General features: G+C 39.8%; 2 protein-coding genes across 2 annotated transcripts in view; both read right to left on the bottom strand.

Annotated features, from left to right (window-relative positions):
• LOC137277465 (atrial natriuretic peptide-converting enzyme-like) overlaps nucleotides 1–12,689 on the bottom strand; it is a 33,939-nt gene extending 21,250 nt beyond the window's left edge. Inside the window, exons 1-4 of the mRNA XM_067809196.1 lie at nucleotides 12,593–12,689; nucleotides 6,854–7,105; nucleotides 1,311–1,709; nucleotides 610–720 (exon numbers count right to left, since the gene is read on the bottom strand). Coding sequence (XP_067665297.1) covers nucleotides 610–720; nucleotides 1,311–1,709; nucleotides 6,854–7,049 — 706 coding nt within the window. The 5' untranslated portion in view covers nucleotides 7,050–7,105; nucleotides 12,593–12,689. The remainder of the gene's footprint in view (nucleotides 1–609; nucleotides 721–1,310; nucleotides 1,710–6,853; nucleotides 7,106–12,592) is intronic.
• LOC137277388 (histone-lysine N-methyltransferase SETMAR-like) lies at nucleotides 9,360–9,962 on the bottom strand. Its single transcript, XM_067809094.1, has one exon. It carries the CDS (start codon nucleotides 9,960–9,962, stop codon nucleotides 9,360–9,362), a length of 603 nt encoding a protein of 200 aa, XP_067665195.1.
• Nucleotides 12,690–14,364: the final 1,675 nt, after the last annotated feature.

The following is a 14,364-nucleotide window of genomic DNA, read 5'->3' as shown; positions in this document are numbered from 1 at the left end:
CGCTTGAGACATCACAAAGAAAACGTATTACCCTTCTTTCTTGAATACTGTGATGTCATTGCTTACCATGAAAGTCATAATCAAATGACATGCCTGAGGCAAACTGATACAATAGTCAGTACCCTGTTATCTGTGGACAGTCTTGGCCTGATTGAACTTTGTTCACTGTTTACTCCAACATGAGCAGGTGTGGGGTAGTAACACTGTGCATGACACTTCCTACAAACAGCCATTACTTGTTGTTAGTGGAACCATTTTGCTACTACTTGGATTTGTATTGCAAATGAAACAAGGTAAACCAATATTCTAAATTCCATTCATAATTCTGGAAGTTAAACTAATTGTAACAAGGTTAAACTTCAGAATACTGGACCATAAATGCAATCAACAAAAAACAGAATAAATACTCTTGAGTTGTTTTGGAGCAATGCCTTGCAGTTCCACAGGTTAGGTCAAAATGATATGGACAAAAAATACCCCAGACTCTTGGGCAAGAAGACAAACAAGTTTTATGAACAGACAACTTCTCTCTTTAATATATATGCAAATGACTTGTACAAGATAATCAGGGACATGTCCATATCTCAAAGTCAACCAGTTGTAATATACCTGAGCAGGAGGTTTCATCAGACTGGTCAAAGCATTCAATTTTCCTGTTGCACCTGGAACTGCCATCCACACACTGACCACTGTCACAGCGGAACTGATCAGACCGACAAGCTGGAAGAACATACAAGTAGGTCAACACACCTGTCAGGGACATTATGAAACAATGATATCACTATACACTAACAATGCAAGAGATTTGGACTACATATTTATAATTTTATGTCTGCATGCACTCGTACTAAACCTACTGCAAACACTAACTGAAGAAATGAAAGCACCTTTATAGTAGAATTGGCCAAATATGTCCCTATTACCATTTTGTTCCATTGTAAAATCCATAATAGCATATGTAGAAATAGGTGAATAATAGCCATGTATTACATTCCAATCCAATTCCATATATATAGTTGGATCCGAATTCTGGAAGTGTTTTTAGAGATACATGTACTATTACTGGGGTTATTCATCTTAAGTCAAATTCTGAAATTTCAGAAGAGATGTTGAACACGTAAAAGTTGGTGGACAGACGGATGGATGGACATTTGGGAGATACAATATAATCAAAGTAACCTGACGAAAAAGTATAGAAGACTTTACAACTTTGATGCAAAATATATTACATCAGCTGAACACAGACGTTTGAGATAAATATCTGTTAACAGACTGAATTTTTTTTAGGTCTAACATCTGTTAACACTTACCCGGCAAAGTGGTTGTATCAATGGCAGTGGTTGATGCTGATGCTGTAGACGAGGTATCGGCTACAGGTGTGGAAGCAGTTGAAGAGAGAACAGAGGCATGAGTTGGAGAGACATGAGTTGGAGAGACATGTGTTGGAATTTCTGAGGATTGGTCACTAACACTGGAAGAGACCTGGTATGTTTGTGATGGAGGAAGAGATGTTCCTGAAGCGGTGGGAGATGGTGTTATTGAGATCGAAGGAGTGATGGGAATGTGAGTTGTCCTGGACAGCGGCGCTGAGGGAGAGGTTGCGGTTGGTGGAGATGGTGGGGTTGTTGAGGAGGATGAAATGGAAGAGGAGGTGCTCAATGTTGATTGCATGTTAGTCTCACCAGCATTCACAGCCCTTCTGACATCGCCTGTAACATACAGAATGGCCTGACATTTCCTGTAACATACAGAATGGCCTGACATCGCCTGTAACATACAGAATGGCCTGACATCTCCTGTAACATACAGAATGGCCTGACATTTCCTGTAACATACAGAATGGCCTGACATCGCCTGTAACATACAGAATGGCCTGACATTTCCTGTAACATACAGAATAACCTGACATCTCCTGTTAAAGAATAGCCTAACAATGTCTGTAACAGAATAACCTGACATCAAATGTAACATTCATAATAACTTGACAACACAAATGCAACACAATAACCTAATATCTCCTGTTAAAGAATAACCTTAGAATGCCACTAACATACAGAATAGCCACACATTGCCACTAACATACAGAATAGCCACACATTGCCACTAACATACAGAATAGCCTTACATTGCCTGCAAAATACGGCATAACCAGACATTGCCTCTAACATACAGAATAACTGGACATCACCTGTAACATACTTTATAATTTGCATGCACCTGTAACATACAGAATGAACCCACATCCCCAGAAACATAAATAATGACCTGACATCATCTGTAACATACCACATAGCATGACATCACAATAATCTGAAGTTGCCACTAACATACAGAATAACCTGACATCACCTGTAACAGAATAACCTGACATTGCCTGTAACACAATAATCTGAAGTTGCTTGTAACATGCAGAATACCCTGACATCACCTGTAACATACGGCATAACCAGACATTGCCTGTAACATACAGAATAACTGGACATCACCTGTAACATACTTTATAATCTGCATGCACCTGTAACATACAGAATGAACCCACATCCCCAGAAACATAAACAATGACCTGACATCATCTGTAACATACCACATAGCATGACATCACAATAATCTGAAGTTGCCACTAACATACAGAATAACCTGACATCACCTGTAACAGAATAACCTGACATTGCCTGTAACACAATAATTTGAAGTTGCTTGTAACATGCAGAATACCCTGACATCACCTGTAACATACAGAATAACCTGACATCACCTGAAACATACAGAATAACCTGACATCACCTGAAACATACAGAATAACCTGACATCACTTGTAACACAATAAAATGACATCACCTGTAACAGACCAACCTGACATTGCCTGTAACCCACTAATCTGAAGTTGCTTGTAACATACAGAATAGCCTGACATCACCTGTAACATACAGAATACCCTGACATCACCTGTAACATACAAAATACCCTGACATCACCTGTAACACAGAATGCCCTGACATCACCTGTAACATACAGAATACCTTGACATCACCTGTAACATACAGAATAACCTGACATCACCTGTAACACAATAAAATGACATCACCTGTAACAGACCAACCTGACATTGCCTGTAACACACTAATCTGAAGTTGCTTGTAACATACAGAATACCCTGACATCACCTGTAACATACAGAATACCCTGACATCACCTGTAACATACAGAATACCCTGACATCACCTGTAACATACAGAATACCCTGACATCACCTGTAACATACAGAATAACCTGACATCACCTGTAACATACAGAATAACCTGACATCACTTGTAACACAATAAACTGACATCACCTGTAACAGACCAACCTGACATTGCCTGTAACACACTAATCTGAAGTTGCTTGTAACATACAGAATACCCTGAAATCACCTGTAACATACAGAATACCTTGATGTCACCTGTAACATACAGAATACCCTGACATCACCTGTAACATACAAAATACCCTGACATCACCTGTAACTCAGAATACCTTGACATCACCTGTAACATACAGAATAACCTGACATCACCTGTAACATACAGAACCTGACATCCCCGGCACACACAGAAGAATCTGACAGAACAGCGTAACATTAACATGTAACAGAACAGCGTAACATGCATGGCAGGGGACACACAAACCGATCATGTTGCTGGGTAACACAAGGATTTTTAAGTGTGCCCTGCAGTCACTGGAAACGCAACTGTGCCACTGCAATTATAGCTGGGCTGTAACACCAGAAATAAACAAGATAACAGTCAAACCATTTAAACCTGTGACAAGACAATGGGGAAATGCCTGACCTTGCAGATGTACACCTAGAACATATCTGGCCCATTTGTTAAAAGTTTAAGATGTGTTATTATGAAATCTCTATTGCCAGTAAGTCAGTTAAGCCGGGGAGCAACTATGTTACTTCACACCACACTGAAACTACACACTCTTCCATTACAGGCAGCAACATGAATGGATTAAATATTATTCACATTCATTATTATCATGCTGGTGGGTGTTCTTTCAGACATAAATCCACTATTATACATCACTGAAAAAAAGAAAATTAAACAACAAACAGATCAAGGATATTACACAATGTATAGGTACAGTATGTTGTCTTATTTTGATTGTTGATGTTATCTAACCTGTTATTTCAAATAACTAAAGATATTGACATTATTCACAAGACACTGTCAAAATATCACAAACTAATGAAAACAATGAGATAACTAGTCAACCAGTTCATCTTGCGATTTGTTGCAAGTACTCTGTAGTATGGACAGGTAGATAAGACACGGACTATATTTGTAAATGTAAACAAAGTTGAGGTGAGGTGAAATGAGGTTTTGATAATATTTCGCTCATATGACGACACGCATATGTGTGTATATGTGGCTACTTCTACTAGCCCAGACTTATGCTAGTTTAATAGTGCTGGCTCACTGAGATACCATGTCGCAGTCATGAACTAAGACCCCACACAGACACATAATGCTGACCAGTCCTTGTAGTGTCCATTAAGTACTGTATTTCAACATATTGGATCCTTGACCTCTTACTTTCGGGGCAGTGGCTCTATAACTACTACACCAAGAAGGGAGGCTGCCACACATTTGAACAAAAGCCTAAGCTTAGCTGTAAATCTGAAAGGATGTACAATGTCAACAGTTCAAGTTTGCTGGGTAATGTTGCTACAAGATATTTCTAATTCTTTCATCGAGAGCTGATACAAGCAGTCTGTCATTAAATACTTTGGCCTGTTGGAGTCAGGTGAACCGTATGTGCTACCTTGCCACATATTATTCTGAAGAGCCATGTCACAACTCGACACCTGTAGGCACCGCCTACATTCATAGCCTGGGCAGTTTGTGTGTCGTGGACAAACTGAGGGAATGAAGCATAACAACAGGTGGTGTACCCAATCTTACCCAGCACAATGTTCATCTGACCTTGATGCATTTGGCGAGTCATTGACTTGGGCTTAATGTCCCCTTGAACAGTAATCCACATATATCCAACTGTGTCAACTTAATCTTGTTGTTTGTTGTTCAATCCTCCACACAGTAGTATTACAGCCATTTGATGACGAACTCTAAATAATCAAGTCTCAGGGACTTATCAAAGATTCCAAATTACCCTTGGCAAACAGATTGAGAAAATATGATTGTTTTGTTAAAAATGGCATTTTCTAAAATGCACATGTGCTTTCAAATTCCATATTTACATACTACTGAAGGTAACAATATAGATCTAAATCAATTTTTATTGTCTTTGTGAAGTAAAAACCACGTCCACATACACATAACAATTAAAATCTCTGTAATTCCATGAGCAGGAAACATGATGGTTGCAAACTTGAGAAGCGTTGGAGACATTTGTTGAGGCTGACTTAGATCTAAATATCAGTCTCTGCGCCAGCCCACTAGATCCTGCTCTAGTATGGACAAGGCCATGATGGATAATCTGAGAACACTGACCAGCAATATCTGGGTACAATGATACAACATTAAACTCACTTTAAAGAGGGAGAAAAGCCCTAAATAAAGTAGGTGTTAGATGTTTATCACTTCAGTGGAAGAAATAGGTTTACTTCAAGGTTCATTATCAAGTGAATCTAGGATCTGGCTTTGAATGAATCCTGGTACAGCAAAGGGAGGCTATGTACATTCAAACAAACAAAAAACACTTTCATAAAATATATTCACGCCGGAGACCCGGGTTTGATTCCCCACATGGGTACAATGTGTGAAGCCTATTTTCTGGTGTCCCCCGCCATGATATTGCTGGAATATTGCTAAAAGCAGCGTAAAACTAAAACTCACTCACTCACTCACTCATAAAATATACTGGACAAAATAAGTTAGGGATACTAGTATTTTTAAGACTGATATTTTATCAGAATGTCAATGAATAAATACATCATAATCCATAATTTCAAAATTTACAGTGAGTGAGTGAGTGAGTTTAGTTTTACGCCGCTTTTTAGCAATATTCCAGCAATATCACGGCAGGGGACACCAGAAAATGGGCTTCACACTTTGTACCCATATGGGGAATCGAACCCGGGTCTTCGGCGTGACGAGCGAACGCTTTAACCATTAGGCTACCCCACCGCCCCTCAAAATTTACAAATATCCCTAACTAATTTTGTCCAGGATATATGTATTTTCAAGTAAAATCAGCTCCACAGCTCAAGTAATCTTGATTATAGGAGTGTGTGAGTTTAGTTGTATGCCATACTCAGTCACATTTCAGGTATTTAGTGGCGATCTGTAAATAACTGAGGCTGGACCAGACAATGCAGTGATCAACTGCATGAGCATCGAATGTTGATTATGTATGCATATGATTCTTATCGTAATTATGCTAACTATCATTCATACGAAAAGAGAGTTTCAATAACATCTGTTCTTAATTTTAAACAGTGTAGTCCATATGTTCATATGATACTAACAAAAACCTTCAGTCTACTAGCAAACATGGACAAGTTGGACAGGCATGGAGTACACATTTATGGGAAGTGGGTAGTGCACAGAAATGAGCAAACGCATTTGTTTTGTGAAAGGTTGAGCATACATTGGCTAGTGCAGTGTATGTTGGTGATATTGATTCATAAGACTCTTATGTGGTCAATGTAACAAGTTGATACAACTTGGTGCCCCTTCGCTCACAAGAGCAAGCACCAGCAGGCAGCACTCATACCTGCTAATACAGATCAACTGCCAGGTCGGGGCTCAACCTATCCTTGTTTGCCAAACCAGGGCAATAGTACTGTTCAGGGCATTAACCAGATACATCATGTTCATATGTCAGAACCACTGAGAATTACCTGTGAGTGTAAGTCCAACAGCCAGAGCAATGGTAGCCAATATGACGGCAGCTAGGACACACACAATCCCCACTAGGAGTAGTCGACGGGAGGCAGTGGCGCGTTTGGCTGTGGCATTGTCTGCAACGCCATTTTCATTATCTATCTGAAGCATACTGAATCGGACATTGGGGTGTTCATCCTCCTTCGTTGTCATGTCTTTTGGAATCTCATAATCAACAGGTAGATGTCGGGGTTGATGGTTGCCTGCATCTGAAATAGAGAATATCTCTCTGAGAGATCCAAGCACCTGTAGACACCAACAGACCAAAGTGTTAGTTCTTTAACAAATAAGCTAAATGACTTGAACTTATTCAAGAATTTAAGAATCTTCACTCCATCTGAGTCAGTCTGAACAGAATTTGAATACAGGCTTTTTCTACATGATGTATTGCCTCGGTCAACTTAACATCACACGAGTGAGAGACTTTAATCCTGCTTAAAGTGGGCAGAAAACATAAAGTAATGCAGTGAGTGAGTGAGTGAGTGAGTGAGCTAGCTTAATTTTATGCAGGACTCAGCATTATTCCAGCTATATGGCAGCAGTCAGTAAATAATTGCGTCTGGACCAGATACTCCAGTGATCAATAGCATGAGCATCAACCTATGCAATCTAGATGTGAAGACATGTGTCAACAAAGTCAGCGACCCTGACCAAGGGATCCAATTAGTGGCCTCTTGAGACAAGCATGGGTTACTGAAGATCATTTCTCACATTTACCACTTTGGTGCGGTGGGGACATAACTAGAAACATGATCACAGGGTTTGGGATATGAACCAACAATCATTGGTTTCTGTTGACTTGCAGGATGTTTGATGACAAATGAATTCAGAAATGTAACAAAAATGTCTGGTAGTATTTATCATTCACAAACAATCGCTCTGTCTCCAGCCACCGGCAATGAACCATTTTTGTTTTTTAACTTTCTCTTGACCAGTCAAAATATATCAAAGACTTGTTCATTTGCACTAACAGTTTTTCACACTGCCTATGCCAAATTTTGGTATGAAGAACCTGTTCTATTGATTGATAGCTGACTGCAAAACTCAAAAGCAATACATCTGAGTTTTGATTACAGTATTTGATTATCAGCTTGGAACTTAGTTTCTACAACGTCACCAAAAGAAAAAGCTGTCAGAACCACTTCAAATCTGCTATGAAACACTACCAGTCAACTGAGATCATGGATACCTCATCCCATCTGACTACTATGAACTGACAAGACACTAATACTATCAAGGTTATCATCTCCACACAGTATCCATTACTTTTACAGTGTCAAGTACAGAAGTTCTCTCTGTTGTCACTATATCACATCGGCCATACTCTTTCATTGGCAAATGGACAATGTGTGTCCTCTGTGTACCAAAATGTTGTAACTCAAACTCAACTGTTTAGCAACCTGTACGTACTTGTACACAGAAAACTGGACGAGAAAAATCAAAATTCAAACCTACAAGATACTGAGGACTCAAGACTATAGCAGCAAATGAATGAATGTTTGAAATGTTAAATGTATGCTGGAAAAGTAATAGTGCCAAGGTTATACTGTAATCAAAGCACAGGAATAAGTGATGAATAAATTACAAGAAATATGTATCTTTGTCAGTTAACTCAGTCAACACTGTTTAATGCAATCCAGTTTTAGCCATGAAGTAAATATGTATGGCTCTTCTTAATCTGGATATGAATAATCTAATATTGGGTATGAGTCATCAAAATCTGAGGGGCCCATCCAGCATGGGGTATCAGTTCAGGGTATCAGTCATCTAAACTTTGGTACGAGTCAACCAAATGTGGCAGGAATGTTCCAAATCAGATACAAAACTGACAAGATTTTCAGGCAAACGTAAGCAATTCTCGTAAGGTCCAAATCTCTGTGGGGATGGATTGACAGGTATTCTTTCCATGTCAATGATACTGTGATCATTGAGTTGCTGTTTAAATTCTCATCAGTCATATTTACGAGGGGATATCAAAAAGTTTTGAGCCTCGCCCTGAAAAAGCAAGATTTTGGAATTCATACTGCTTTATTTTTCAACATAGTCCCCTTCCAACTTCACACACTTCTCCCATCTGGTTTGCCAATTGCTGATTCCTGATCTGAAGAACTCCACATCTTGGTCCCCTTAAAAACCCTCCACAGCATCATCATCATCCTGAAATGTCTGGCCCCGGATGTGTTTTCTCAGTTGAGGAAAGAGATTGAAGTCGCTAGGGGTTAGGTCTGGTGAAAAGGGAGGGTGAGGTAAAATTTCGTGCCCGCACTCGCGCGCAGTTTCCATTGCAGCTCGACTGGTGTGGACTGACGCATTGTCCTGGTGAAGAAGAATCTCTCGCCGGATCTTTCCTCGACGCTTCTCTTTAATGGACTAGCAGACCTGCTTCAGAAGGTTAGCATAGTACTCTCCATTCATTGTCGTACCACGAGGTAAGTTGTCGATGTGGTTAACACCATTACTGTCCTAAAAAATAGTTGCCATAACCTTCTTTGGGGACCTGGTCGATTTGAACTTCTTTGTCCTTGGAGAGGTGACACGTTTCGATTCCACTGACTCCTGCTTGCTCTCAGGGTCATAATGATGAAGCCAGGTTTCATCACAGGTTACATTTCTAAAGTGAAAATCTTCTGGGTTGGCATGGTAATGAGTCAGCTTCGCGCCACTGATGTTGACCCGAGAAAGCTTCATGTCATCAGAAAGCATTCTTGGGACCCATCTTGCACACACCTTGGACATGTGGAGATTGTCATGAAGTACGTTGTGAATGGATCCATATGGGAGCCCGGTTGCATATTCTAACTCGTGCATGGTGATACGACGATTTCCCATCACTAGTTGATCCACAGTGTCAATGTTTGCTTGGGTGGTACTGGTTGAGGGTCGTCCTGGACAGGGTTCATCGTCTAAGCTCTCTCTTCCTCGCTGGAACTCTTTCACCCAACATTTGATGGTTGCAGCAGAAGGGGAAGACTCCTTATAAACAGCAGTGAGTCGCTCTTCAACCTGCTTGGCCAAGTTGCTCTCCAGGAAAAGAAACGTTACTGCTCTATATTCAACCTTGTCCATTTTTCACATTCACTAGGGGGTATATCTCTTCTACAAGGCACTGCCATTGAAGAAATGCATCCAGCTATGTGATCCTACCATGAATATGTAGCTAGGACACTAATATACATTTGGTGCCCTGCCCTTTACTATCTGTCAAGTATAAATATGCAAGGCTCAAAACTTTTTGATATCCCTCATACGTAGGTTTGTACTGAGCTGTATTACTTTACTCTTGTTTTACAACTTTAAACTGATTCATACAGAAATAGTGAGTCATTATACTAAAATAAAGAAGCTGTCATAGAAAATGAGTGATTATGGTTTTACGCTGCTTATAGCAACATTCTAGCCATATAACAGCTGAGGACAGCATAAATGGGCTTCATGCTGTCACAGCAAACACTTCTTGCCCTTCAAGGAGACAGCAATGCTATGTTAAGGAAAACAGATGGATTTGTTACAGTGGTGTGACAATGATGCAGGACAATGGAGTATATTGTTGCAGATGATGCACCATATTACATTTTACCAGGCAAATATCACAGAACTATTCTATACCAGTTTGGGGCAAAATACCAAAGTACATGTTACATACCTTTTGTCAAACAATGCTCAAAAGAAAACGCATCTACTGCAGCCAAAGAATGTAACATATAACAATCTTTGCAAACAGATGCACGCTCAGCAATATCACAGCTATAAAAATGCTACATTTGAAAACAGATTCTGGATCATGAAAAAAATGTTTGACAATATGAACAGACTCATGCTGTCATGGCACAAGGACAACCAATAAACTCAAGTTGAAACTGCTGACTACTTAAACCATCCTCGTCAATATCTTGTTGTAGTGAGTTTGTATTTACATTGCACTCACAAATATTCCAGCTACATGGCAGCAGTCTGTAAATAATCAAGTCAGGAGCAGACAATTCAACATGAATGACCATCTATCTACGCAAATGGTATACAATGACATACATCGGCAATCCAACCAATCCAGTTAGTGGCCTCTAACGACAAGCATATGATATACAGCGGATCAGTTCTAACCTGAACCTGCACAGGTTTCCAGTCAACTAAATGCTGCAAATGCTGAATACTTAATCCACCTTTATCAGTTTCTTGTAACAAACTTATGTTGCTGATGACTAGTGCTAACCTGGCATCCTCTTCCAGGTATTGTAGCTTCTCTAGTAAGTAACTTAAGCTAAACTGTCATATTTACAACAAAATAGAATATGACAAATATTGCTATGGAATTAGTCAAACATTAAATGAACAGTGACAGTCTCAGTCAGTTTCAAAGAGTGAGTGAGTGAGTGAGTTTAGTTTTACGTCGCACTCAGCAATATTCCAGCTATATGGTGACGGTCTGTAAATAATCGAGTCTGGACCAGACAATCCAGTGATCAACAACATGAGCATCGATCTGCGCAACTGGGAACCGATGACATGTGTCAACCAAGTCAGCTAGTCTGACCACCCGATCCTGTTAGTCGCCTCTTCAGTTTCATAGAAACATTATCCCTTAAACAAGATTAACATGATGCAAGGCATCAGTTAAGAGTCAAGGACCAGTCTATGAAAAGTAAGCCTCTAGCTGTCACTGTTGGTTTCACCTTTGCAGCTGTCTCCATGTGAAAACGGTACTCATGAACTGATATTATTATTGTTATTGACATCCACTGAATAACCAAGTCTGCCCACATCATATTTCACTTAACTGAAAAAGTAAGCATGACAACAACAAAGTTAGAATTTCAAATTTTCATTTGTCCACAAAAATGAAATGACACAGAGTTGTTATCTACCAAATGGTGAAAGTGGTACACCACCTGCAAATCATGAGTCCATCCTGAATGTTAGGTTTTTGACAAGAGGGACTGACAGTATTTTTTTAATCCTGATTAATTTCAGTCATAATGGATGAAAGATTGAGAGGGTGCAGTATATCTATCATGTTTGGATTATTGGTAATCATTTGTGCAGCAATGATTTTCTTATTGATTATGATCAACATAGCATGATGAACAAATTATGTTGTCATTAAACAACATGCTTTAAGAAACGTACAGTTAGAAGCAATGAGCACAAAATGGACCAACCTACCTGACAATGCTCAATGATGTACTGCATCTATGGATAAGCCATGTCATCACGTAAAAACTACCATCTGTTAAAAGTCAACAGAAATGCCTGTGAAACCGCAGACAAAGAGCTAAATCAACTGTAACGCAAGTCTTATATATGGTGGCAAAGCGACACGTAAATCACACTACAATTAACCTCATTTGGGGCCCCGCTGTCATGGTCACATGCCCCCACCGAGTGTTCAGCCCTTTGCGTTCTGGTTGAGCTGTAGAGTCTTGAGAAATGTGAGAAATATTTCCCTTGACACCGTAAAAAACGACTTATAATATATACATAGAATGAATACAAGCTTCAAGTCGCACTTGTCATTTTATGACGGGTACAAAGGCAACAGTACACTTGACATAGTCGGCTGGGACCCCCTATGGCTTTGTATTCGCACAGGTATGTGACCCTTCACCTTCGGAATGCAGACTATGCAGACGCCGTAACCTGACATAAACAAAGTCAAACGTGATAATAACTTAAGCGTTTTCGCATAAGCTCATAATTACCACACTACAGTAGCCGCATGACGACAAAGGCTTGTTTGGAATCGGATAGGGTGTAGTTTTCGTAGCACTGTCAATAGAGTGAAACTATCTTGTTGATATCTACGACTGCACATGGATGACTCTCCAGTCACATTTGATTTTGCCTCCACCCACCTGTCAGTAGTTACTGTAAGAAATGTCGTTTTGTGTGCCAAACGTCAAAAGAACAAATCGATATCCCGTTCCTCCGCCCTTTCCACAACTTCCAATAACGTTTACTATGGCACTTTAATGTACAAAACATGCCGTTGCACGATTAGTTTCTAGTATGCATTGTGAAAAGACATAATAGAGACTTTTTTTTGCTTTGAACAGAGACTTTTATGTGGTTGAGAAAATTGCCAAATGTGTGTGTGTGTGTGTGTGTGTGTGTGTGTGTGTGTGTGTGTGTGTGTGTGTGTGTGTGTGTGTTCCTGAGTTAGTTGTGTACTGATAGCTTGAATACCTCCATAAACTGACTATTCCATAAGAGCGGTATGCCATACTTTATATAAAGCTGTTGATTGTCCATCATGAAACTTCCATTGCCTTGTTTCCTCATCTGTGACTAAAAGACCACTTATATCAACATAGTCAGTCTAGGGTCTGCGTGTAAACACATATTTACATCATCCTAACCAACCACGAGCATGTGTTTACACTGAACATATTTTACATCATAGTCAGTCTAGGGTCTGCGTGTAAACACATATTTACATCATCCTAACCAACCACGAGCATGTGTTTACACTGAACATATTTTACATCATAGTCAGTCTAGGGTCTGCGTGTAAACACATATTTACATCATCCTAACCAACCACGAGCATGTGTTTACACTGAACATATTTTACATCATAGTCAGTCTAGGGTCTGCGTGTAAACACATATTTACATCATCCTAACCAACCACGAGCATGTGTTTACACTGAACATATTTTACATCATAGTCAGTCTAGGGTCTGCGTGTAAACACATATTTACATCATCCTAACCAACCACGAGCATGTGTTTACACTGAACATATTTTACATCATAGTCAGTCTAGGGTCTGCGTGTAAACACATATTTACATCATCCTAACCAACCACGAGCATGTGTTTACACTGAACATATTTTACATCATAGTCAGTCTGCAGTCTTTATGCATAGCCACATGTACATCTACACGCCGGGTGTCCAGCAAACCTGCACATACCTACACACATGCCTTTCATCGTGTTCTGAACCACGGACTATTACAGACTGATGTGGAAGCGGCTAAAATGACCTTATTCCAGAATTATCTGCCTGAGACAGATATTCGTGGAGAGACGGTCTCTGAATTTTACCTCACATTACGTCTTAATGTAAGCAGGTCAACATTTTGTGAGATCACTCTCTAACCTGCATGGGGTATTCTTCGCGGTTAACAATTCAGTTTTATTTAGGGAATCACCTCGTTACAATCCACATGGCCAAACCTTCTTTACGTGTCAGTATCCAAGATGAGTAAAATCACTTACTAGTATTAGTAACAGAGCATGACACTGGCATACTAAAGTTTGCCTCTCAAACGTAACAATAAATTGTAAGTTACCTGGCACAGTGAAGACAACTTCGTCCACGATCGTTGCCCCACCTGATTGCGGGTCATCGTCCAACGATGCTATAACTCATGCTATCGACCACTGGTTTGTTCGGTCCAGACTCGATCGTTCAAAGGTTCCGCATTATAGCCTGAAGACTGTTGACAGTAGCGTTAAACTACAGTC

The sequence above is a fragment of the Haliotis asinina genome, chromosome 3, assembly GCF_037392515.1.
Source record: "Haliotis asinina isolate JCU_RB_2024 chromosome 3, JCU_Hal_asi_v2, whole genome shotgun sequence".
Classification (NCBI taxonomy): Eukaryota; Metazoa; Mollusca; class Gastropoda; order Lepetellida; family Haliotidae; genus Haliotis; species Haliotis asinina.
This window is presented reverse-complemented; position numbering and strand designations above follow the sequence as displayed.

What these genes read in the sequence shown, in the direction of transcription:
- LOC137277388 (XM_067809094.1), bottom strand. Translation starts at nt 9,962, where the DNA reads ATGGACAAGGTTGAATATAGAGCAGTAACGTTTCTTTTCCTGGAGAGC.